Source organism: Corvus hawaiiensis, chromosome 3, assembly GCF_020740725.1.
Source record: "Corvus hawaiiensis isolate bCorHaw1 chromosome 3, bCorHaw1.pri.cur, whole genome shotgun sequence".
Taxonomy (NCBI): Eukaryota; Metazoa; Chordata; class Aves; order Passeriformes; family Corvidae; genus Corvus; species Corvus hawaiiensis.
The window spans coordinates 121,005,221-121,031,486 of NC_063215.1; the positions used below are offsets into that span (position 1 = coordinate 121,005,221).

Below are 26,266 nucleotides of genomic sequence, written 5' to 3' on the forward strand. Positions count from 1 at the left end.
GCCAGTAGCCACTTAGGCACAACTCCGGCAAGCAGCCTCTGCTTCAAAGACAGCCAGAACCCAGCCCAAAATTCTGTTGGTATCAGTGCTTAATCATTTGTCTTTCCTGACAAGGAGTGATTTGAGATTATGCTGTTTGCCAGCTGCTGCTTACAGTCAAAGGAGATTTTTGAGGCATACCAAATCTCTGCCTTTTTAATGAGGATTGGCAACTTGTCCTGCAGAGGTTGTTAGCGTGCGTCAGTAACGCTGTCCAGTCCACCATGGGATGCTGCTCTGCTCTGAGAATTGTCTGTACCACTGTCACTGGGTGACTGCGTTTGGTGTCGTTAGTTTCAGAATGACACGTGCTTTTCCTTGAAATATAAAGGTGGAGTTTCTGGTTACTGGTTCTGAAAAATTGCCCAGCATTTTGTACTAAAGTCAGATCTTGTCTTTTTTACCGTGACATCCGTCATTTAAAGAGAAGAAAAAGAAAAGCAAGCAAAGCGACGTGTTTCTCTTTCCGTGTGTACCTCGCTACTTTTGTGGATACGAGGCTGTGGAGAAAAGTACTCCCAGTGCTTCAGGATGGAGCAGTGGGGCAGTGGTGTGTAGGACAGGGCTGTAGAGTCTCTGGGACCCTGCCAGGGTGGGACTGTCTGTATTTTTATTGTTCCTGACCTGTGTTTGTCCAGCTGCTAGACCAGAACTCCAGTGATGAATGATTTACAGTTTCCCTAGGCAACATGTTCCATATTCCTATGCTCCACTGCTTGTGCCATGAAAAAAATCTCTTGTAGGGGCTACTTTGCTTCAATTTAAGCCCGTTGATTCTTACCCTATTTCACATGGATACGAAGGGCAGATTATTTTGCAGCAGACTTACGCATGTCTGAGAACTGCTGCCATGTCTTTCCCAGACTTGTTTTTCCTACACAAACTGTGGCCATTTATTTAGCTTAATCTTCCCTTCCTTGTAAGTCCTGGCTCCTGGGTTTTGTGGAAGTGTGGCAAAGACACTGGGATGTGGTCTGGCTGTTGAGTAGTTCATCACCTGGGAGGGGGAGAGCACAGTGTGGCAGAGCTACCACAAGGGGAAGATGGGGTTTATCTGCAAACAGCCTGCTTATTCTCCTAATTCTCGTTCATGTTAGGGGCTATCACAGCCACTGAGAGTTACTCTGTTTGTCTTCCCTGCTTTCACTCTACGAGAATCTGAGAAACAGAAAGCAAAAACATTTAGTAGCTGTCAGTCTCCAAGTTTCATGGTGCCAGGAGGCCAGGCCAGCTCCAGCACATGCTGAAAATACCACAAAGGGATTGCTCTGGGACCCTTCAGGAAAACCTGAGATCTGCTGTTGGAATGGAAGCCCGCAGGGATCAAACTGGGAATTCCAGTGAAGGACAAAGCTCTGAGCAAGCTCGTGGACCTGAGGGAGCTGCAAGCAGTGGCTCAGAGCAGATGACTTCCAGAGGGCTTTTTAATGCATACTCGTCCGTGGTTCCACACACAACAGTTCCATTCAGTTTGTCACAGCTCTGCTGTGAGCAAGCAGTGCAGTTCTGGGCAGATCAGCGTGGGCTCTCGGCAGATTTTACAGAGCTGCAGCTGCGAGCGGAGCAAAGGTGCGTGCGTTTCAGAAGCACTGCAGTTTCTGGAAGGTGGACAGTTCTCTGGGCTTAGGTCCCTGCCTCAGATTGTCGGGACAGAATGTCCCAGTTAAAAAGATTGTATTTATTGCTTCCTGCCATTAATGCTTTTTTTTCATGGGAGTGTGGGAGAGAAAGATGGATTCCCATGGCATTCATTCCGTTCCTGCTCCTGCAAAGAACTGTACCTGGTGATACGGGACAGTGGTACTGGGAGGAGGAAACTTTACCAGGATGCAGTGGGGGCCACAACTTCTGTTTCCTTGCTCTCCCTCTGGGATCTAAGGTCGTCCCCCCAATCTCTGAAATCTATGGGAGTGCTGTGGGGTTTCCTCTCTGCTTATTTTGCCTCAGACCAAGAGAGGCTTCGTCCCTGTCAGCACGCTCCGAGCTGAACAGAAGGACTGAGCACCTGCTGGCCTGTGGAGCAGTAGCAAGGCCATAAATTCTGGGGGCTGGGGAATTCAGCAGATGCGGTAATTTTACTTAAATGTGTTATTGTGGTTCTTTTATTTTTACTGAACGCAAGGATAAATGAAGTTCTGGTATGAATTCCCAAGAATAGGTGCGTTTCCACTGGGGATGAACTTGGCCCCCTTGTTTTTGTGCAGTAGAGCTGTCATTTGCAGTCTGCATTTTTTTATTTGAGGTATATTGCTGACATTATATTGCTAATTCATGAGGGAAGAAAGAAAAAAAAAAAGAAAGAAAGAAAAACCCCTCTCCAAATAAGTCTCAGTCCTGGCAGAAATCTTTTCTAGTGGAGTAAACAAAATCCAGCTGATCTCTTTTGCTGCTGTAGGGTTCAGCGTCATTGGTTCCAAACTTTATCTGTCTTGTGGCAAGAGTGAAAGTCAATCCCAGGAATGGCATCCTACTGTCCCTGTCTTTTTCTGCTCAAATTGTGCTTAATGGTTTAAAGATGTGCTGCAGAATTTCTCTGTGATTTGTTCCATCTTCTCCATTGTCAGAGCAGAACTTTTTGAATTCAGAAATCTGGTTGCAACCCCGTACTGAACTCTTGCTCCTTTGCTGCAGAAATTTGTTAGCTGGGGCTAGATTAGATTTTTAGCAGCTAATCTGACTGCTGTAGGGGTTTGCAGAGTGGGGACAGAGCTGTGCTATTGGATTTGTCCAATTCATTTGACTCCAGGACTATAATTGCACTTATGTCTTACAAGGCTTTTATGGCCTCGGGCTGGCGAGCAGCAGAAAAACAAATTGGCAGTGATACAGTGAGAGTGAAAGGGAATGAAAGGCACACATTATCAGTCCTCCAGGCAGCCCTGCTCTGGCAGGAAGTTCCTTGGTTAATTTACAAATAAAACTTAGATTTTAGGATGGGCACACAGTCAGCCAGACAATGGGGATGTCAGGCCCCACTGTTACTTAGCAAAAGTAGCAGCCCTGCCTCCCCAAAAGCAGGAATTCTTCCCTCAAACAGACGACTCCTCTCTGGAGCCAGCTGGCTGTGTAATGCAATTAGCAGGGAAAGGAGGTCATGCCGGAGGTGTGCACCGTGACCAGTGTCAGCACTGCCTGCCGGCCGCGGGCACCCGCGGAGCTCGGCGCTGGAGCTGCGCGCCCGGGGCCGCGGGAGGGACAGCGGGGCCCCGTTAGCCGGGCCGGGCCCCCGTTAGCCGGGCCAGGGCCCCCGTTAGCCGGGCCGGGCCCCCGTTAGCCGGGCCGGGCCCCCGTTAGCCGGGCCAGGGCCCCCGTTAGCCGGGCCAGGGCCCCCGTTAGCCGGGCCGGGCCCCCGTTAGCCGGGCCCCCGTTAGCCGGGCCAGGGCCCCCGTTAGCCGGGCCAGGGGCCCCGTTAGCCGGGCCAGGGGCCCCGTTAGCCGGGCCGGGCCCCGTTAGCCGGGCCAGGGCCCCCGTTAGCCGGGCCGGGCCCCGTTAGCCGGGCCGGGCTCGTTCCTGCGCGCCCGCCGAGCACACGCTGCCATTGCCAGGGCTGCCGTTCCCCGCCGCGTTCGCAGAGCCATCGTTCCAGCCTCTTGTTGGGCTTTGCTTCTGATACCGATCTGATTTCGTGGCTGCTTTGGGATTTTTTTTTGGTGTAGCTTTTTTCCTTAATCCCCCCCCTCCACCCCTGAATTTGGTGGAGAGAGCAGCCTGGAGCTCTGGCTCGGCATGCGTCAGCCGTGGGGCTTTGAACATTTCAGCACAACTTGCTGAAGTCCTTCAGGGCACTGAGTCTGCCCCACAGCTGCTGTTTTGAATAAACAACACAGGGAAATAGCAGCTGGCTTATTGTCACTGATGAGATTATGATAACGGCTTTTTATCAATGAAGTTATCTCTCAATAACAAGTATTTTTGATTAATGCCAGTTTTTTCTTTGTAGCATTATACCTTGTAGCTGTGGTGCTTAAGGATGTGTGACTTGGAAACAAGGGCAGTAACTCAAGCTCTAGAACAAGTCACTGGCACACGCCAGTGGGGATCGTGGCAGAGTTAGGGATTCATGAACACAGCAAGTGTTGGTTCAGCTAAATTCCCTTCTTCGCTGAATTTTGTTCTCAAGACTGCAGTACCAGTACAAAGTGTTTGATTATTATCAGAACAGTTCCTTGGGATTTTAAAAAGGGTCCCTCAAGCAGTATTTGGACATGCTTGGATGACTGTTTTTTCGGCAGTATGTGCTGTTTCTCACCTCAAAAGCCATAGGAGGCATGGCAGTACAGAGCCTTTTCTTCAGAAGAGCTGAGCTGGGTTTGTGAATTGCCCTCTGCAACCAGGCAGTGGCACTGCCTTACGGAATTCCGTGTCCACGTTTACTTGTTGGGCTTCCTACAGCACAGGTTGCTGGGTGCCACATTTGTGGGCTCTCTGTGCTGGGAAGCCAGCGCCAGAGCTGGCTTGGGCTCAGCCTCCAAACATGGGCCCTCGCAAATCCCTGGCCGGGGGTTCACTGAGCTCAGCTGGGCTGAGCTGGGCCCGTCCTTGGAGTGGGGCAGCCTGGCCAGGCACCCTCAGCATCTGGGACCTGCTGTGCACAAAGTCTGCTCACCAGATGGATTTTAGGGGTTTGTAAGACTAAACTTGACATCTTGCCTCTAATCAGTTTGGAGGTGACCTGGCTGCACCTGGTCATGGAGAGTGAGATCAGGATTTTGCCCTGTATGTAAATTCCTGCTTCCTCTGGTAGACGTCAGCCTGTGGCATTACCAACATGTGTTTTCTTGTGTGTTCCTTTGTTTTTACTGGGATTCTGCACAGCTATTGAGGTGACCACCAGAACAGCAACTTCTACTTGTTTTGTACGCGTAAGAAGCTCTAATAATAGTATTGTTAATGTTCCCGTGTTTTTTCAAGACAAAAATGGTTCATGTTTTCTTCAAACAGAGCTAAAATTACCTTCTACTCATGGGTGTAAATAAAACGCAATTATTATCTTCTGTCTCATTTAAAATAAGCTGAGGATCTCAGTCCTTCTGTGAACGGAGCTTTACTTGGTTCTGCTGGAATATGAACTGTAAGCCAAGGTCACAGTTGTAGCTTTTTCTTTGATTTTTCACAGTGTGGTTTTGCCACATTTCTCTCGTGACTGAGGGGGTCCAGTTTGGCACCAATACATAGGAGTGAAAGGTTTTCCTTCTAAAGGCACTGCCTGGTTCTGAACAGGGAAGTTTCATCAGCGCAGTGTGGGCTGATCCAAAGCATGCTGGTGTTAGTTGTTATTTACCAGTGAAAACCACCACCTTCTCTTCCCTTTTTTCTCTCCCCCCACACAGAGTGAAGTAGCAGAGCTTCGTTTTGGCTTCTTTGTTCGGTCTATTGTGCACATTGTTCCAGGGGTAGCACCAAATTGGAGGGTGGGGGGTGTCTTTTAAGCTCTAAGTGGGACTTAAATTCTCTTTATGCTTGGAGCTGGCATTCTGCGTGTGGATTACATTTTAACTTTAAAGCTTACAGTTGAAACCATTGTGCGAGGCTTGTACGTGATTGCCAAATAGTTTTTGCCATCTGTTAGATCACCTCCAGCAGCAGAGCAAACACACACACGCACACACACACACACACAGAGAGGCTCTCGGATGCTTTCTGCGGTTGTCATGTTTAAATTTTATCGGTATTTCATGCAACTCTGCTCCAAATGAAAAGGTGTAACTCCCACGGTATTCCCCATTCTTCTCTACTTCGCATTGCCCAGATATTTTGCTGACGTTTCAAGCAGGAGCCCCCTCCAGACACAGTCAGCGAGGAGATGCTTGTGGATAATAAATTCAGTTATAGTGGTTCATGACAGGCAGTTTCTTGACATTCTGAGTCAAGGCATTTCATATTTCTGTGACAGCTGCCTTATTTTAGCTGGAATACAATGCTCTGTTGGTTAATGCTTTGTTCTAGTAATTCGGTTTTCCATCTTAAATCACTGTAGGTAATGTACATTTACATATCATGCTAATGGCTAGTTTGATAATGACTTAATTAAGCCATCAGACAACAATGAGTTCTAAATGAAGCAAATTATTGAGCTGATGCTTTCATGAGCAACTGGAGAAAAACAATATTTTAACTTTTTCCGTAATGAAATATTCCTGCTACCGAGCATTGTAATTCAATTTGTGAGCCGTGACCCCTCCTGAAGCGTGGTTATCGCTCGGATTAATAAAGAGCCAATTTGCCGTTGCAGCTCCGTCACTTGGGAAATGATGAGGTTCACATCGTGTGGTCCGAGCACACCCGCAACTACCGCAGGGGCATCATCCCCACCGACTTCGGGGACGTCCTCATCGTCATCTACCCCATGAAGAATCACATGTTCTTCATTGAGATCATGAAGAAACCCGAGGTACGTTCTGGGTGCTCTACTGGCTCTGCTGTGTTGTGCAAGTCAGCAGCAGTTGCGTTGCTCAAGTAAGGCTCGGTGGCTTAGAGTCTGGGGGTTGCTTTTTCCCCAGCGAGTACAAAACCAGTCTGTGCGATTCGGGTGAAAGATGAGCTGAGCAATGAGCTTACTTTAAAACTAGAGTTACTAATGGTGCTGGCAGTGACTGCTCATTCATTTTATAGCCACACTTAGCACTGAGAGAAGCATTTCAGAGTTCCCAGCCCGCGGAAGTTACTGGGTGAAGGACAGTATTTAGCACCATTGTGAATTTCTTCCGAGGCAGGGAGAGCGAACCGCTCCCGAGGCGAGCTCCTCGTGTGGTGCTGGGTCAGTGCTGCCCACGCGGTACCGTGCAGAGCCTCGCGCGTCTGCGGGGCTGTCGCTGCCTCCTGCCTGGGTGGGATGGTGTGGGCGTTGGACATCCTGTCACCAAACAAAGTATGGGAGGCTCGCAGTTGAGACAGCTTTTGGAAAAAAATGCCTTTTTTTTTGCAAAACGTCAGAGATGTGTGTGTAGGTACATCTGTGCACGGGTGTAAAAAAAAGCCACCTCTGCAAGTGCTTGTCTGGTACATCATGGATGCAAAAATATGCATTAAATATACTTTGTGAAGGTAATCAGTGTGATAAACACCTTTTGCCTTATACGAGGGACAGTATTTGTCCAGAGGAGTAACCGGCTGTTCTAGATGCCTCCATCATATCCCTTGTCACCAGCTGCAGACAGTGTTTTTTGAGTTGCAAACGACGGAGCTGTTAGATGTTGACAACCAGGGGTTTGTCAGTAGACATTTCAAACTTGAAAATTTTCTAGTAGCAGGTTGTTGGGGCTTTTTTATACTTCGTGTTGAGCTCTGCAGTTTACTTTTTGAGCATTTTAGCTTTTAGCGTTCCATCAGGGAACTTAGAGAGCCGAGCGTTAGGAACAGGCTCGAGATGTCTCTGGAGCGATGGAGAAAAGCTGTGTCACCTTACATATTGGTCAAAGCCACCCGACGGGCAGCCAGGATAAGAGCTAACTGGAAATTTAGTGTTATCCCTACATTTAAAGTACAAACCATTACAATGTAATAAAATTAATCCAGACATTTCCAGGGCAAGTGTGGCTGACCTTTTGTTCACCAGCTACTGACCCCAGGGTGAATGAAAGAGGCTTGCAGAGAGAAATGTCTGTTGTTTGGCTTCAGTCCCTGGTATTTAAATTGCATTCCCTAATCGAATGAAAAGGCTGTCCTCTCTATCAGGTTACAGAATCCATGGCAACATTTGGCCTTTTATATCCATAATGTTAGCCTTTTTGTTTGCAGCCAAGTAGAGACACCTGGAGCAATGTTAACATTAACCGCTTTAGCATTAATAGCTTCATTATAGAAGAATTTCTGATCAGATAGCTGTTACTTTTGTTATGTTGCTTCAGCTTGTATTGTTTTCATTTTTGATCTCCCTGCTTGGCAACCGGGCAATGATTTGCAAATTTTTTTTGTCTTGATTAATTAAGCAATATAATTATCAGGAACCGTGCTGCAGTCTTTGCCCGACAAAGCTTCGGAGGGAAGACAATAGTAAGTCTGTTAGTGTGAATGCATTCCACGCGTCACAGATGCACGAGGATATTGGGAACAATGAGAGGAAAAGCTGCCTGTGAGAGGGGACAAAGCATGCCAGGCAGGCTCCGCACTGCACATACCGCCAGGGACATGCTGCGGGTTCCCTGGGACACAGATGCCTCGTTAGATTGCAGCTCGTCATCAGAGATTAATTCTCAGCCATTTGGTACAATAATTTACCCATTCCCCACTCTTTTAACTAGTGCTGCTCGCTGTCGAGAGGAAGTCTTTGTGCTCGGAAGGTTTATTTAACCTTGCCTACTTTTACTGCGGGCAACAGAAATAATGATTTTTCTGTTGGAAAAATTGGAACAAAGCAAGTGTTTGCAGTGGGCTGAATATTAATTTTTGCTTCGTGGATAACTTGCGGTGACATTTGGAGCACTCACAGAAGGGGATCTTTCCCTCTGTTTTGTAAAATCGATTCCTGTCAAAGCAGACTGTTTGTTTGTTGTGGCCATCAGAGCCCTGTTTTCCTGGGCTGGGTGCGCGGTGCCGGGTTCGGAGCGGAGCCGAGTGGGGAGCGCGCCCTGCGCGTTCCCCTGGCCTCCCCCCGCCCCCGGCCCTCGTTAGGGCCGAGCCCCTGTGCAGATGGAAGCTGACGAGATGCAGCTCCATTGACTTTAATGACCCTCGGCGAGGCCGCTGGATCTGCTCGGGAATGAATAATTCCGAGCTTTGTGTGCGCCTGGTCCGGCTGTGCGGCGCTCGGATCGCGGCGTGTCCGGAGCCCTTGGCTCCACTGCTGCTCTCCCTGGGTGGGATACACACACCTTGTCCGTGGGTTACATCTGCGAATTCCCTAGTGCAGCACGAGAAAGTCTGCCTCACTCCCCAGCTCCAGGTGGGTTTGAAGCCGGGACAGCAAGTCCTGTAAGCAAAACCTACTTGTCCAAAAAGCCCGGAAGGGAATTTCCCTGCCCCAGCAGCATCTGCTAATCTGACTTTACATTTCTGGTATTTGTGTGGTGGTATCATTTTAATGCTGGTACGTACTGAACCTCCTTATTTTGTGCTTCTACATTCTCCTCTCCCACTGTCAGTGCTTCTAGGCAGGGCACGGGATAAGAATTTCACCTAACAACATTGCTTCCCAAAGAGGAAAGACTCGACGCTCTGTAGCGTTATCGTTTTGGTGGCACGGGCTTTCCTCTGTCCCTTTTCCTTCCAACTGCCTGGTTAGTAATGCCAGCAGTGAATAAAAAAAAAAAATCTAAAAGAAGGCAAAACCGCTATGGAAACATTTTACACTTTTTTGGGGGGTGGGTAATTATTTTAAGTAAAGGAATGACAGAATAAGTGTGTGCAGAGACAGCTGTCATTTGCAGATGTTACATTAAACCCAAATTTCTTCTGTAATTCATTGCCACTTCTAATTAGAGGAATTCCCTAGATGCAGGGGATTTATATTATTCCCTTTGTCCATTTATTGAATGACTGTCACAGTCACCCACAAGCAGTTGGAGAAGAATAATAGAGGGTATTTATTTATGTGATAAGCCTCTGTACAGATGGAAAAAATCCATAGCTTAAACATTGATAATTGCTGCTGGCTTCTGTCTAGGGCTTTAGTTGGGTTTAGTTGGTTTTTTCATTTTGAGTCTGTGAGAGGGAAATGAGTTTGAGGACCCGTAGGTACTAAAAGTTACGTAGCTAAACACCAAAATTTTCTGAGTTTGACAGGCTCAGGTCCGTTTCGTGTCTGCAATTCTGGACACGGTTTACTTTTAGAAAGCATCTCTTGTACGTAGCGTGGCCTTCATCTGCAGAGCCTTAGGTCACCAGAGGACGTCGCACAGGGCTTCCTCTGGAGGTGGCCCTGAAGCAGCAGCATTTGGGCACCTTGACCTGCTGGGCTGGGCCCATTTGTGCCTGTGCCGACCCCGTGTTGTGCCCCTGAGAGAGTCCCTGCTCTGCGATCTCCTCTGCCTTCCACACACCTCCTTATTTTGGGCCAGCTCAAGTTTTTACTCCCTTCTATGAAGTCCATGGAAGGAGTTTGTAGAGGATTATCTGAAGTAAATACATCTTTGCCAGTGTGTTGGAGTCAGCCAGTGAATCAGGGTCCCCTGTTGGGAGCCCAGATGGAAAGGAAGCCCTTAATATCCGCTGCCGAAGGCACGTCGATTGCGAATCCATAGATGGACTCAGTTCCTGTGCGCACCAAGCTCGTGCTTCCCCAGCAGAACGTTCTGAGGCGGGTGTGTGTTTGTGTAGTGCGCCGAGGGCGGTCGTGGGGGATTTAAGCACTCGCCAGCTTGGGGGGGTTGAATGTCACGCTGCAAGTTCCAGCGCGGGGAGCGGCGTGGTCGCACCGCCTTACGGCGCAATGCTGTGCCAGTCTCCTGCGGTGGTTCTGAAGCCTGCTTTTCTGTTTTGGGCTGCCCAGGTGCCGTTTTTCGGTCCCCTCTTTGACGGCGCCATCGTGACCGCGAAGCTGCTGCCGAGCCTGATCTGTGCCACGTGCATCAACGCCAGCAGAGCTGTCAAGTCCCTCATCCCACTCTACCAGAGCTTGTATCCTTTCTCCATGGGGCAAAGCTCCCCTTGCTAGGGTTCTCACCTGGAGCACATCGTCCTGCAGAGAGGTAGGCTGGGATGAAAATCCTTCCTGTTTCCTGATTTTATCGGCAAAGGTCACAGCTTTCTTCGCGTCCCGCTCGAGGCTTTCAGCGGCTCACACCCGGCTGCCATCCGGTGTTTCAAAACCGAAATGGTAACGTCACAGGAGTCTGTCACCGGCAGCTTCTGTCTCGCTGCTGGTGGGCCTGAGCTTAGCACTGAATTAGCTTTGGACTGCGAGTAGTGGTAGCTCCCGGTTTGCTTTGACACGGATGGAAGCTGTGGCCTGTGTATGTCGGGCTGATAGCCAGAGCTCAGCCATGCTCTTATCCTATCCAATTAACTTTACTTGGACTCATTACATTAATAAGACAGATGGGATTCGTCCTCGGGTATGGATGTTTCAGGTCCCAAATTCCAGTTTCATTCCAGCCACGCCTGTGTTTGGGCATTTTCAGAGCCTGTTTTCCACCAGTGGCTGGAAGGTGGCTGGAGGATGTGCTTCTCTGGGACAGGAGTTGTGACATACACTGTGGTTCTCGGGTGCTGCACAGACCCACAGTGCCAGCACTGGTTTGCACCCATTCTGGGATCTTCCCATAGTGCCTTCATGTGTCGTATAGCTTGTTTTGCTAATCACGTCGCTTACCTCAGGACAAGCGCTCACTGCACTTTGCTTTCTCTGGGGAGCTTTTGGTTTGAGTATTTTTCTAATCACATGACTTTGAAAGAGAGTTTGTGGAACGTTTTGATCTTTGGAAGAATGCTGAGGAATTAGTTTGAGATGCACATTTTTAAAACACGGAGTATCCCCAAAGCTGGGGGTTTTTAAAGGCTAAGTTTTATCCAGGACACTTTGCAGAAGTAGCAATCAGAAATTAAAAGTAGATTTGTGTTAATAACGAATTGTTTAGTCACGGTAAAGCAAAGGCAGTTGGTGGTGGTTGTGCAGACTGTGGCAATGCCTGACGGGCGAGTCAAGACTCGTCGTGTTTTCTTGTTTCTTGAGAGAAATCGAACAAATCCCTGAAACTGTGCTGTGCAGAATTTAGCTTAATCTGTCTGTTTCTCAGTGTTTAATACTAAAGTAACAGTGCAGTAAGGTGGACATAAGTAGCAGCAGTTACAAGACCAAGGCTATCCCAGCCCCTTGCTCCCACCCGCAGTCCTCCCGTTTTTTGGTGTTGAGCATTTTGTGAGTGAGCAGCACTCACCAGCTGGCCGTGCTCCTGCTTTCCAAGGGAGTGTCCCTGAGGGTCCCTGCGTGTCCCTGGGGTGACAGAGCAGCACAGACCCCACAGCACAGGGCGCTTCTCCGTGCGGGTCTGAGGCAGCATCTGTCCCCACATTCTTTTCCGCCTTTTTTTGCGTCTGCTTTTGCACCAGTGCTGTCCGTAGTGAATCAACTGCCACTTGTCTGTCTGATACATGGAAGTGGAGTGAGAAGCTGCTGAAATGGGACAAAGGGGATGTGGTGGGCAGATCCCATCGGGGTGATACTGGAGCAGGAGAGAAAGCTATCCATAACTCATTCTGTCTGTAGGCAGCGAAGGCTCTGAGATACACTAAAGCCGGCAGTTGGAACGTGAGTGTGTAGATGAGTGAAGGTCACGCTTGGACCTGTCCAGCACAGCTCCCAAAGGGTTGAGTGGCTCAGGTCCCGTGTTTGCTGTGCCAGCTGCTGCGAGGAGGACAGGAGGGAAGCAGTGCAAACAGTAAATGAAGGTGCCTTTGTCAGACTGGAGATGGAAATAACTCAAAAAACATCAGTGGGAGGGAGAAATAGAAAGCAATGATCCTGGCAGAGTAAGGGCTGATGTTTGGCACACACTAATCATAACTGTAGTTGGGATGAGGGCTGCAGGCTGCAGCGAGGCAGAGCTGAGGAGGATCAGTCTCCAGCTTCTCTTTGGCACGTGGGTCATGTTGCAAGGAAACATCCCTGCTAAGGGTCAGCAGCTAAAGACCTTTTGGCTGTGGTGTGGTTAGAAACGGATCAAACTGGTGTCAGTGGTTCCGTGGTGATGGGGTGCTGCGTCCGTGGTGCTCGGGCTGGAGCAGTGGCTGGGCGTGAAGTACCCGCAGAGAGCCCCATCCTCGTCGCTGCCCTGCGTGGTGCGGCGGAGGGTCGGGGTCGTGTGCTGGGGAGCCGGGGCAGCGCCTTGCCAGCAGTGACAGCTGAAGTCACTTGTTGGAAAGTCTGTAAACTCCGGCTACAGCTGCACTTGTCAGGGGCTGTAAGGGAAGTGTAATCAGCCACAGAGATTAATTTGCATCTCAATTAGGAAAGAGTCAGGAGGAAGCTGTAGGGTCTGTTGCTGGAAGGTTGTGGAAGAAATCTCATCAGGCACAAAAGGCTCCCGACTTGGTGCTCCAGCGAGCGGAGGACAATATCCGAGTCCGGTTTCCATGGGGACCGGGACCGCAGAGCCGCGGGAGCATCTCGCTGCCCGCAGCCGCTTGGTCATGATGACACAAATTCCACTGCCGTGCCCAAATACAGCTTTCTGTTGGAAATCTCTTTGAAAATGAAGAAAGTAACTATGGCAGACCACGTCAGACTTTTTAAGATCTCTTTTCTCTTACGTTTATGTAACGCTTTTGGTTTTAAGGAATTCACTAGGGCACGAGATTCATTAAAAAGCAATTAACTATATTTACACTTCAGTTTAGAGCTGTTCTGGCCACAGGTTCTTTGTGTCCACCAAAGGGCACATGATGGCAGTGTGCAGGAGCTGGCCCAGGGTGGTGCAAGCACAGCTCAGTCGTCTATGGAACAGAGCTGCCGCTGCCGCAGCGCTTCCGTGGGCAGGGATGATTGCGCATCAGTTTATGTTCCAAATTCACATTTTATTCCTCCTTGGGGCCCTGGAGCACCGAGGCTGACGGCTGCAGCCCCTGCTAACTGGGACTCTTGCCATCCTTGAGTAACTGCTGGGCACGAGGCAATGTGCTCCAGCAGCCTCTCCAGGCTGCTTTTTCAGGCAGTAACTGACTTTAGATATGACCGGGACTTACAAAAACCATGACTAGTAAGGTGACTTAAATTTTACAAGGACAGGAAATAATATTAAGCTTGCTACAGTTTTTGAATTGAGAGGAATATATTTATGCAGGCTTTTGAGTGCATCCGAGCCTCCTTTGTATTTGCTGGGGAAAGGAGGGAACAACCTCTCTTGCAAACAAATTATTACATGCCATAACTAAGCAAGGGTCTGTTCTGGTTCCAGTAATGCTGAATATTTCAAAAACTGGTGGGAGCAGGGCTGTAAAGCTGCATCTCTGAAAGCTCTTCCAGCTTGTGCAAAACAAGCTGTGTGCTGGGGAGGATTTTTTGAACACTTGTGTGATCTGGAGTGCCGTGGCACTAAGCTGCAGCAGAGCTCCTCTCTGGGACCTGCTCTTGTCTGTGAAGATAAATACTGGAGGAACCAGGCTTTGGATTGAAGTATTTACAGGTCTGATTGGCAGCTGCTGTCTAAGCTGACGGTTTCTAAGCTCAGGTGCTAGTCAGCCTTCAGACATGAAAATGTAACTAGTTTGGCAGGTGTTACAGGCACTTTGGTTGGCCCGTAATTCAATCCTGGTCTCCAAAATGACTTTGGGATTTGGGGATAGTGATGTCTGAGCAAAAAGCTCCTCTTAGAATGCCCAGGGAAATGCAATTCTCACTGCCCAGGTTATCTTTCCAAATGGAGCCATTTCTTTTCTCCTTGGACTGAATTGGTTTAATTTGAAAATTGTTCCACTGTTATTTCTAGTACCTTACCGCTTTGGGTTTGTTTTTTTTTTTTCCTCCACCATTGCAAATAACTCTCATAATCCCAGTCCTTCCTGACTGGGATGCTAACTGAATTTAGAGAAGAGTAGGAAAGATCCCAACACGTCTGAAATGTTGCCTCAGCTTTGAGCAGCTCTTTGTAAGCTGCCTTGGGGCAGGTGGAGCATGTCCCGTGTGCCAGCACCAGTGGGCTTCTTCCCTGCATTCTTCAGTGATTTCTGGTAGTCTTTAAATTCTTTTCCTAGCAATTCGAGCTACTACACGTGTCTTCCTGTGAATGAGTAAATAGGGGGCCAGTTCTTGTTGGGGTTTATTAACACACTGATTATAAAATCATCTCTGTACAAAACCTCGCTTTTAGGATAAGTTGGTTTGTTCTTATGGGTAGCAGAGGGGTTTGATCTCATTCTGCCTGTTGGCTCCTGCGCTCCGCTTTGCTGTGAGGTCGGGCGCTGGAGGTGTCTGTGCATTGGAACAAGCACAAACAAGCACGGTGGGGGTGAGAACTCTTGACGTAGTATCTGAGCACAGGATGTCACCATTTCCCAACTCACAGTTTGCACTCCTTTCTGTGGGCCAGAGGAAAACACAGCCCGTACGCTGGAGAAGTAGTTTGGTACGTGAGCGACTGCTTTCTCCACTGGCATGGCAGTGGTGTGCCTGCTGACCCGTGCCAGCCGGCAGCTCGGCGGGGTACAGCCAAAACTCCCGTCTAAACACACAACACCAAAAGATACCCAGAGCTTTAATTCGTTACGTCTCATCCAGATATTGACATACTCATATATCCTAGATGTGTTAATATCTGGAACCAAGAAGATTAAGCAGAGAACATCAGCTTCAAATTCTGAATTAAATCCCTTTCTTGGCTTAAGCCAATTTCTGATTAACCTAATAGAGAGTCCCTGATCTGCTTACCTGCTTTATCTGGGAAAGAAAGGTATTTACTGTGTTGGACTTAATTGTGTGAATGGCTGTCAGATGTTCTTGGAGGCTCGTGTGGTGTCGGACACGTTTTGTTGTCCCTTTCAGTGCATGTTTTGTGGCGCTGGGGTTCGGAACTCTGCTGTGGGTACGAGGCAGTGTTTGATCGCACCGGGGAAATGAGATGGAAAGCCTGTTACTCCTTTCAGAGAGGGTTCACAGTTTGTCCCCTTTATTTCATCCCAAGAAGAGGTGCCCTCCGGCTATATCGATGCTGATAGAAATTGCTATGAAATTCTAAAGCATGTGTCACAGGAGCTGTGGCAATCTATGTGACATGGCCCCTGACGGTTTTCTGCTGAGCGGCCGGCCCTGGCTCACAGGAGCGCCTGTCAGTGGCCAGTGTCCGTGGAGAGCAGCAGCAGGTCCTGCTCGCCGCCCTTGGCGAGGGGTGCCCAGATCCGAGGGAGGCCGTGGATGGGGCTGCGCGGGCGGGCGCTGGCAGCTCTGCCCTTCATCCCGCGCGGTTCCTGCCGCAGCCGATCGATGGCCGGGCTGTCTGTCTCCTCTGCCTTCCCTCCTCGCAGCCAGAACCTTCTCCAGGCAGCGATCGATGCCTCTAATCTGCTCCAGCCTGTAATAAGTCATGCGAGGCAAAGCTTTTAGGTGGCATTACATGGGATTGTGGAGGCGGCTCCTCAGCTCTCATTCACAGAGCTCTTCATGGACTCGCAGAGAATCTACTGCGTCCCGCCGGTGCATGTCTAAAGAGTATAAAACGCTTCTGCAGGTCTAAATGCTGCATGCCGCTGTGCTGTGCGGACACAATGGGATCACAGTTCTCTATTTTCTGTTCCGTGTCCATCCCTGAACCTGCTCGTGGTGCCTTGTTAGACGCACAGCTTGTACGCGCACTGCTGGGGTGGCTGCGTGGGAACAGTGCAGTTTATTTTATAGTCGCTATAACGTGAGGCACTGCTATCCTCCCCCATGGCTGGGAGCTGCAAAGTTCACTGAGGGCTGTTGAGAAAGCCACAGGCCGATTCTGACACAAGAGTTTTAAACTGCCGATCTCTGGGCAGCATCTGCGCTCTTCAGTAGCACTGAATAAACCCCAGCCGTTGTAGAGGCTCTTCTTCGCTGGCTGATATAATGGACAGTTCCAAAAACAAACCTGGACTTAAGTGACATCAAGAATGTAATGGGTTTTTAAATGAAAAGTGAGCTCACTGTGGGATAACGGGTCAGGATAAAAAACCCAACAAAACAAACTCAGCTGTGGATTTCTAAGTGACGTGTGTACTAATAGGTGTGTACTAGTTGCAAACAAGGGTCCTAAACCACACAGCCACGCCTCTTTAACCCCTGCCAAAAACGGGGAAGTTATGATCCCGCTGGAAATAGCGTAGTTCGGAGGGTGTGATCCCACCCTGCCAAGGTGCTTCCCGGGAGCCCGGGACGGGAGGACGCCTCCCGGGCAGATTGCAGGGGCACACAATGCGGTACGGGGCTTTGTTTATGAGCAGTAAACGTTCCTTTCACGGGAAGGTGCGAGGTACGCAGAGGTGCAAACACCTGTCCCCGCGGTGCTTCACGTTTTCTTCTGGGTTAGATAAAGAGCCTCCCAACTTGTGTTTCGTGAGAGGCGCTCGCTCATTCTTCGGTTCTTGGACAGAAGCAGAATTGGTACATTCGGGTTACTAACAAAGTACTTCATCCCATCTTGTGGTGGTTCTTGGTGGTTTGCAGGGGGTTCACATTCTGTGTCTTTTCAAAGTAATTTTGGATGATTTTGCTGTTTCCCCCTGTTAACTTTGAAGGGATTTGCGTAGCTGAATCTCCGTTGTGTCTTTCGGAAACTTTACTCTGAATTCCCGCTCGCACTCGGGACTGGCTGGGGTTGTTTTTGTTCGGGTTTTGTCACAAGCAGGTCGGTGATGAGCAAGGCCAGTGCGGTTTCTGTGGCCGGGCTGCGAGTCGGGGGCGCCGGCAGAGCGGGGCTGGCGGAGCAGCGCCGCGGCCGCCCCGGCGGGGACGCACCGGCGGTGCCGGGGGCGCGGGCCGAGCCCTCGCACGGCTCCCCGGGCCCCGGGGTCGCTCCCCTGGGCGCGGGGCTTTGTGCGGCCCGGCCGCCTCATTAGCATGCCGGCCGGGCGAGCGGGGCTCTGCTGGCTTACCAGCTGTTCCTGCTGCTCCCGACAATGTCCGGCGGGCCGGGCTGGCCGCGCTGCCGCGGCCGCCGCCGCGCTCCGACAGCCTTTCCGCTGGGGATGCCCACGTGGCACCGCAGCGCCGGCCGGCCCCGCATGGCATATGGTGTCTGGATTCATACAAGATGCAAAACTATTCTGCCGCTAATGCACAATGACTCATAGCATTGCTAATTTTTCCAACAAAAGCCCACTTCCACACCCACACTTTTAACCCCTCAGGCTAAAAAGCCTCTTCTTTAGTTTCAAAGCCATGGAAATGTAAGGAGGTGGCTTCTGGATCAATATCTGAAACCCTATATTTATTTAAAGCATATGCACGCTCCAACGCTTATTTTAAATTTCGGTGAAAGCCTGTTTGCAAATTGCCGCTCTAACATGCGGCAGGTTTGTTTTGTTTTGTTTTGTTTTTTGTTCCAAAGTAGGTTCGTTGTCAAATGCTGGGATTTTAAAATTTTTGGATAGTTAACGCGTTAAAAAAAAATAAATAAAAAATCAGAAGTCACCGCCATAGATAATAAAAAGTTGTTTTCATTCGGGAGGAGGGAATCCAAGTCTTGTATAGCCAGTGGATCTACAAGGATTACGTATTCCAGCGCGAGTTCCCAAGCCGCTTGATGTAAGCAGCTTGTAACATTTGGGGATCTTTGCTATTTACTGGCTCTTCAGGGACAATAATAATGCACTTTCCAACTAGAGGGAGCTGCTGGTATCCCTGATGCTGATTCTTAACCTTCCCCTCTAATTCCTTTGTGCGGAACGCGCAGCGAGCGTTCCGACGTTTTAATAAAATCAAGTTAAATTACCCCGAGTCATTTAGATTAAAAGGATGCGTCTCGGTTCTTGCAGCGCAATCATCAAATTAAGCCGCGGAACTCGGGGAGAACCGAAGCCCATGGCGCTTGCTTTCTGTGGCGTTATCTAGGTCACGGAAAGGCTCGCTCGGAGGGAGCGGAGAGCGGGGCTGGCGCAGCGCTGCTCCCAGACAAAAAGCGCTCGCGAGGGACGAGCGGGGCAGGAGCGGCGGCGCCGCGGGAAGCGCCGCTCCCGCTCCCTCCGGCGCAACAAAGGAACAAAGGGACCGGAGCCCGAGCACCGAGGTGGCCGAGCTCGGCGCTCGGGCTCCCCGGGAGCCACTTGTTACGGGCTCCCCCGCGGGCGGTGCTGCAGCAGGTGAAGGCTCCTGCCGGGAGGGATTTAAGACGTCCCGGCGTTGGAAAAATCTTTTCCGAGGGGACGGCTCGAGGGCTCCCGTGGGCCTGGTGACTCCACAGCGGCCTGCGGTGGGTCTGGTGGGGATGCACCCGTGACCTCGCCAGGGCCCAAGGCCAGGTGCTGGCCTCGGAGAGGCAGCTCCCATCCAGCAGGGCTGCTCCCTTGTCCCAGAAACGGCGGTGGGAAGGCACAAAGGCTGCGGGAGAGCAGGTCCGCGGGCGGGCATTTCCATGTGTACTTCCCCAGCCTTCCAGGCACTGGTGCTAACACAAACATGCCATCGCCAGTACAGGTTCACATCGTTTCTCAAATTTCTCTTTTTCTCTTCTGAAGAAACCCTGACTTCAGCGTGCGGTTTCCACAAGGCACACATGCTGAAATTGCTTAATCAAAAGTTAAGGAATAACTTTCTAAACAGGAAAAATGCTTTTAGGCTTAGCTTTGGACTTTGTTTATGACTTTGTTTCTCTGGTATTGAAAATGAGTGGCTGAGTTGAGTGCTGGCCACACTTTGAGGAGGCGAGACAGATCTGACTCCCTTCCAGCCTGATGTGCTCCGTGCAGCTGGCACCAAAAGGAGAGAGGCGCAGAAATTTTGTGCCTCTTGTATAAAAGGTAACTCTGGTGAGCAGCACCGTAATCCCTACACCAACCTTTAGAGAGGAGAGGCTTCCCCTCCACCCGCACTCGAAAAACTTTGAAAGCCAGCCTGTTACTGGGGGTGTGAACACGGTGACAGTAAGTGAGAGGAATAAGAGAAAGCTACTTTTTGTAGCAGGTTTTCTGGCTGGCAGATTGAATTTGTGGTTTTTCTTTCCTCAGTGTCACAATTCCGCTTGTATTTCCCAGTATGATTAACTGTCGGGGCTCTGGTGTATAAACAGGAGCAGATGGCTTTTGATGATTTCTTAAACCTAATGTTTAGTAACAATGTAGTGCCTATACGGTAGTTTCTGTTAAACAAAATCTCAGGTAATTTTCTGGGGTTTAATACTTCTCTGAATTGGCCTGGGCCAGTTTTTTTGAGAACCTGTAACTAACTTGTGCTGAACAGCTGAACTTGTGGCGCCTCTTTAGGATCATCTGCCTGGCTCGTTTTCACCCATGCGACAGTGTGGATTATCTGACACCTTGCTGGCCTACAGTTTGTGGCTTCCTGAGGTACAGCAGGCCTTCCCCCTGCCCACCTTCCAGCCAGGCAGGGCAGCGTCGTTCAGGGAGCAGTTATTCCACTGCAGATCTCCGTGTTACCTGTGTAACAAACTTGGGGTTAGCTCCGTGTCTCAGTGCTGCAAAGCCTTGACACCAAAACTGTGCCGTGACACTGAATCCATTACAACTTAGGGAGAGAGCTCAAGCTGCCAGGCCCTTTGCTTTTCTGTGTTCCTGGAAGCTCTCTCCTGAACTTTGCCGTCCCTGTGACCCTGACTGGCTTCCTGGTTACTGAAAGGGGGCTCGTGAGGGCTGCGCTTGCCAGACTGGCACCCTTCAGGCAATGTGGCAGTGCAGGCAGGATGGCAGAAGCGCAGAGCACTTTGGAGGACAAGCCCTGAAGCTGAGGCTCAGACACGCCCGAGATCATAAGCGAACAGGACTCTGCACGTTGAATTTCTGTGTCCACCCCACCACCTTCCTCTCCCCATCGCCAGCCTCTCTCGCAGCTGGGAAATTTGAGGCTCTGAAAACACCGTTTCCCACAGGCAGCTCTGCTGGTAAGAAATGGAAATGGCTGGGATTATTTGTCTGTCCTTAAATAAAACTCCATGCTATTTGAAGGTTTGGAGTTGTAGGAATAGCAGTCCCGCCCACCCACACGTGCCAGTGTGAGTAGTCCCTTGCCCCAGGCTGCCAGGGGGGACAGCACAGCCCTCATCGTTAACTCCCTGAGCCTGGCAGGAGAGAGGGATTGTTCCAGTCCAGGGGAACTGTTTGAATTCAGAAACCCTTTCTTCCTGGGCTTTCGCAGAGCCTGTTGGGTTTTGTGCTCCCATGTTTTATGACTTGTTGCCATGATAATTCAGCTCATCTTACAGGTTTCTCTAATTGTGATTGATGTGTAATCATTCATTTTATTGAACCTCATTAAGGTCTGTGAACCTCTGTCCCAACTTACAGTAATTAGAGCCCAGATAGCCATTCCATCTGTTCCCAAGCACTGGTTAATTAATGAACTTTTAACGTGTTCTTTGCCTTGTAAAAGCCCTCAGTATTCTCAAGTTGCTGAATAGGATTTGCATGCCAGCGTTTCCGTTTGTTTTAAATGCCACAGCAACGTGCAGTTTGGAATCCCAAAAGTCAACACACAAAGTCCCGGGATCTCGGAAAGCAAAGTGGAGAGATTTTACTTTCTGTTCCCACTTCGTGCATCAGTTACAGTATCTGTGAAACTGGGGTTTGCAAACAAACGCCTCACATGGGCTCCCGTGTTCTTTGCTGCCCAAAACATCGGGTTTGAATCTTCCCTCGTATTGCTAAGGACAATACACAGAGATCAGTAAAACAAATGTTTCATTTTTCTTGTTGGTACTTGCTGGAAGAACGTTAGAAACATGATACCTGGAGCTCACGTTTTCCCGCCCTCGTATTTCCTCCTTTTGCTACATTTTGAGCATCAGGCCTGAGACAGCGTTGCTGGTTCTATGTAGCATTCACTACAAGGAGATTTTTAGGATGGAGCAGAATCCACCATCGCTGCTGGAGTTGTCAGAGAGACTGTTGTGGTCCAGAACTGGGAGAAAACAGCAGGACCCAAGCTCCTGAGTACCGAGGGGTTTCTCTGCTTCAGCTCTGTGCATTCTGACTGTGCAGTAACGTGCTGAGTCAGTGATTTGTGTAGGGCAAGTAAATCATTGCATTTTTAAAAATGCGTTCAATTTCTGTTTGCTGAGCAAACAAATACTGAGAGGCAGTATATCCAGTGGCAGGAGTTTAAAGAAAATGTTGGGGATTTTTTCATTGTGGCATTCGTGATCTGGTGCTGGTTTTTACACACAGCACGGTGGTGTAGGGCTGTAGCTGTGCCCTGCCTCACTTGGATTGATCTGTGTTTACCTTCAATATTCAGGACAAGAATTAAGTCATACTACTCAACTCTTTCAAAATCCCTTTCAGCATCCAAAGGCCGACCATCTGTCCGGTCCAGCCATTCTTTCCTCCCCCAATATGCATTTTAGCCGGTGCTTTGAGCAAGGCTGTATCCTGGAGAAGCAAAATATGAAGGGAAATAAAGGTCTTGGGCCTGGGGCCACGTTTAGCAACGCAAACGCTGTAAATTGCAGATGGTTTTTGTGAACGAGTGCAGAGAGCCCCTGGTTTTGTGGTACTTCAGCGTGCTGGTCTGTGGCGCGGTGGGTGTCCAAGGCACAGGCAGGCTCCTCTGTGGAGAGGTTTCCAAAACAGCCACTTTTAATTCCTTGCCCAGTATTTCTGCATGCCAGCTCGTCGTCTCACCACTGATCCCCCGCTTCAAACAGTCCATTCGGCAAATCCGTGTGTGCTCCCCCGCTCCTTTTTGGGACTGAAGCGTTTTAACTTGCTGGCAGATCTGCAAGAAAAGTGGGATTTTTCTCAAGCTTTTTGGGAAGTGCAGGTGTTTTGTCTGGGAACGTGCTGGTGGTTTGTGTGCAGTGTCAGGCATGTGTGAGGCTCAGCCACGGTGCTGCCTCTTCTCTGTTGCTGATGTTCTGCAGGTCCGAGGTTGGGTTCCTGGTGAAGTTCTTCCAAGATGTTGTCTCGCTGGCCGAAACTGAGTTGGGAACAAATCCACTCAGCATGTGCATTTGCTAAGGCATGCTTGTCAATATACCACTCCATTACAGCTGATATTTAGGGGGTGCAGTTCTTTTACATGAAGAAAACTGGGATGTTGCTCCTGGGCAGTCCCTCTCCTCCTCTCCACAAGCATTTGGACTCTGTTTAATTTGTTGTCAGCTGAAAAAAATGTGCAGACAATCTCAGTGAGGCTTGAGCAGCACACAGGGCATCCTGGTGAAGGAATGAGAAGGAGGCACCTCTTGCCCCTCTCTGCTGGGATCGTGCCGTTGCCCGTGCTCCGGTTTTCTGGATGTGCAGAGATGTCCCAGTGTTTGCTTCTCGGGGCTGATGGATGTGAGTCCTCCCAGTGCGAGGAGATCTACAGGCAGAAGTCTCTGCCTGAATGCAGCAGAACGAGTTTAGATGCTGTACACGTGTTTTAGCAGTATTTTAAATCTGTAAGCAGGGGTCCTATTCCACCCTTAGTTAGCTAAATGGAAGCGTTAGTTGAGTGAATTACTCTTAAGGCTGTTCTCTGACAGGTAACTGATTTTATACAATCGGCATTTACACTAAGATTTTAATACTGCCTGTATTTTATTTAATACCAACCTTTTTATTTTTAGATTGAAATATTTTTAGCAGCCTTTCTGCATGTTGCCTGTAAAACATTTGATGTAATTTGGGTTTATTAAGAGAGATAAGGGGGATGTTGTTCTATCAGCTGTTAAATATTGTTGCGTGTTAATCCATATTTTAAAAGTTCAAAGTCTGTGCTAGCTCACGTTTCTCTGTTCTTGTTGCTGTTGGTACAGATGTGCTCGTATCGAGCATTCCCATTTGTGTGAAAAACAGAATTCAGCTCAGGCCATGCATAGATTGTCAGAAAGATTAAAGTGTGCATCGTGCAATTTTTCTTCTTTCAGAGAGGGGCCTTTGATGTGCTAATGTTCACTTTCTCTCTTTTCATGGCGAAGTGCTGGGCATTGTTTCAGGCTCTGGAGCAGTGTCTGCTTTGGAGAGGCAGATTCAAACCGGGAGCCCAACCTTGCGCAAGGTAGCAGCATGTGCAGCGGTATTGCTGGCATTGTCCAGGGGATCAGATATAGCAGTGTGCCTGCACAGATAAACGCCAGGGCAGGGAGTGAGAAGAGATGTTGCCAAAAAAGCCAAATATTGAACATCCAATATCCCACTTCTGCGTGCCAGTGTTCCTGCAGTTACACCGAGTCACACGCCGCAGGCCCAAACTGGAAAGCTTGGCAGTGCAAGAGGCGCTGTAGGCTCTGAAATCACACCCAAAGACAAGGCTGTCATGTATTTCCAAAGTTAATTGGCAAGTGAAATTATTTGGATGGGCTCGTCTTGGGTTGCAGCGGGCATTTCCCAGCTAATGGATAAAATTTTGCAGGCTGCTCACGTAGCAGGGGCCTGATGTGGGTGGCGACACGGTGGTCGTAGTGACAAAGGTGCGTGGAAAAAGGCTGTTTACAGCTGCTTGTTCTTATGCCAAAAGACACCAATTCTCCTTTTGTAATTGACTGGGAAGAAATGGTTTCCTGAGCTCCTCAGAGTGTAAGTATGGGAAGAGACAGTGTGTAAGTGGGCAGGAGCGAGTGCAGTGCCGGTTGTGTTCTGCAGAAGATGGATTAGTTGGTAATTGAAGGATAAAAGCCTTCCTTTTCAAACTGGGTGAAATTCGGGGGTTGATTTTTGAGACAGTAAGTTAAACAAAATTGGAAGAAAACCCGAACACAGGAAAACCTGACAGCAGCCCGACAGCACACAGGGTCCCTGCTGTGTAGCTTCTTCCCTGGGTCGCCATCCCTGCATGTTCCCCTTCTCTGCCTCCACCAGCTTCGATGCTTCATTAAAAATTCCTCTTGTGCTCCCTGCCTTTCTGTTTGGGATCCTCACGATCTCCTTTCATACCTGACGTGACTCAGCAGTTAGGGATGTAAAGAACTTCAGAAGCGTAGGTTAAAGGGCACTGGCTGGAAGCAGCAGCGAGAACACTGAGGAGCTGACGTGACTTCAGCAGAAGCTTCCCGAGTTTGTGCTCAGGCTGGCTCTGTGGGGAGGCCGTGCCACCTGGGCAGGGCGTCCCCTGGGCACCAGGGACTGAGCTGCTGGGCACGCTCGCCTCATTAGGGTCCTTTCTGTGATCCGTGGAGCTGCAGACGGTGCTCGGAGGCACGTGCCGGGGAAGGGTTGGCCCTCGCGGTGATTTGCGGTCGCCGTCACAAAGGAGCATCTCTGCGCTGGCTGCAGAACGAGATGTGTCAGGAGGGCCTGGCAGGAAGCAGATGGAAGGGGCTGTGCAGAGCAGAGTGGCGCGGGACTGTCACCGGGGGCTCCGGGGCAGGTTTTTGGTAGCCGTGGAGAAACGATCGGAGCAGCACACTTGTCACCAGTTGCCATCCACCTCTCCCGTCTGCGCCAGCTCGCAGGGACCGGTGACTCTCCTGCAGGATTCCCCCCTCCCATCACAGCTGTCTCTGCAGCAGCGCTGGCTCGCTCGTTTGCCATCTCAAATCAGATTAATTGTCCGTTTTAACAAAGTGCTGCCGCTCTGTGATCTGGCCGTAATCTCATCGCGGTGGAAGTGGGTGCTCCATAACCCAGACACCTCGGGGATGCAGGAGTGCACGGCCCCGGTGCTTGCACGGCTCACTCGCTCACTGATGCTCTTCCCTGGTTGGTGTACTGGTGTGAGCCCACCCTTGTGAGCACCTGGGGGGTCTCACATGGGCAGGGGTCATTGCACCTCCCCCGTGGTGACGTGCAGCTTGCCCGGCCCGGCCCCAGCCTGCTCTGCTCCTGCACTGCTCTTCGGTGGCTTTTAATCCGAATACACAGAATGCCCCGAACTGGGACGGGCTCCAGCAGCACCTCAGCTGTTCTCTGGGACCACCAAAAGTGGTTTGTCACTCGTTGTTTCTATCGTATTTATTCCTATAGGTAGGAGTTTTTCTTTTGCACTGTTCTGGGGTTCAGCACTTCCATTCCCCTGTGTGTTAATACCTGTATACAACAGCCTGGTTTCTGACCTCATTTCCTCCTTTTCAAAGCTGGTTTGAACCTGGTCAGTCCTGGGTGCTAAAGCAGGCTGTCAGCTCCGGCGTGCAGCCAGCCAAGCAGCCCTCCCTACTGCTCTCTCTCCACTCCTGCCATCATTTCTCTTGTGCTTGGGTTTAGAACTTGGTTGTTTAATAGTGTATTGTACAGCTCACTCAGGAACTTGCCCCGTAATTATTTGTAATGATAAGACTTCATGGCTACCCTGAGTTACTTGAAACTTATGGGGAAATTTTTTCAGAAACAGTAGGCCATTTAGAACTTAACAACACTGAAACCAATGCATTGACTCGCCTTTTTGTGAAGGAGTCACTTACATTTTCAGTTTTGCTCCCTCTCCACTCACATGCCCCACCTCATAAGTTAAAAAAAGCAGATTTCATAAACATGCACCGGAATTTTAATTTACTCCTCTGGGGAAATGGGGAGCCATCACACTGGCATACACGCTGGCTGAGCTGAGCTGTGCTGTGGAAGTGGAATCCAGTTCCCCTACTGGGAGGTCACTTTCATGGGGGAAAAGAAAGTTATTTTGAACGCGGACTTAATCACCTGCTTTTGGGGATGCGGTTTTACCGAGGTGCCCGGTGGTGGGTGCGCGCTGCTCTACCTGTTGCAGGCTGTCTGTTGAAGGAGTATGTTCATTTAATGGATTTTAAGCAACATT

At 49.7% G+C, this 26,266-nt stretch overlaps 1 protein-coding gene across 10 annotated transcripts in view; it reads left to right on the top strand.

Annotated features, from left to right (window-relative positions):
• The window catches only part of RALGAPA2 (Ral GTPase activating protein catalytic subunit alpha 2), a 92,851-nt gene that overhangs the window by 46,328 nt on the left and 20,257 nt on the right, over window positions 1–26,266 (top strand). For 8 of the 10 annotated variants that reach the window (XM_048297977.1, XM_048297980.1, XM_048297983.1 and 5 more), the window contains 2 exons: window positions 6,272–6,430; window positions 10,466–10,593. In XM_048297977.1, the coding sequence (XP_048153934.1) occupies window positions 6,272–6,430; window positions 10,466–10,593 (287 nt within the window). Of the gene's footprint in view, window positions 1–1,136; window positions 2,378–6,271; window positions 6,431–10,465; window positions 10,594–26,266 lie in introns of those variants that run through there. The other 2 variants (XM_048297984.1, XM_048297985.1) reach the window with 2 other exon arrangements.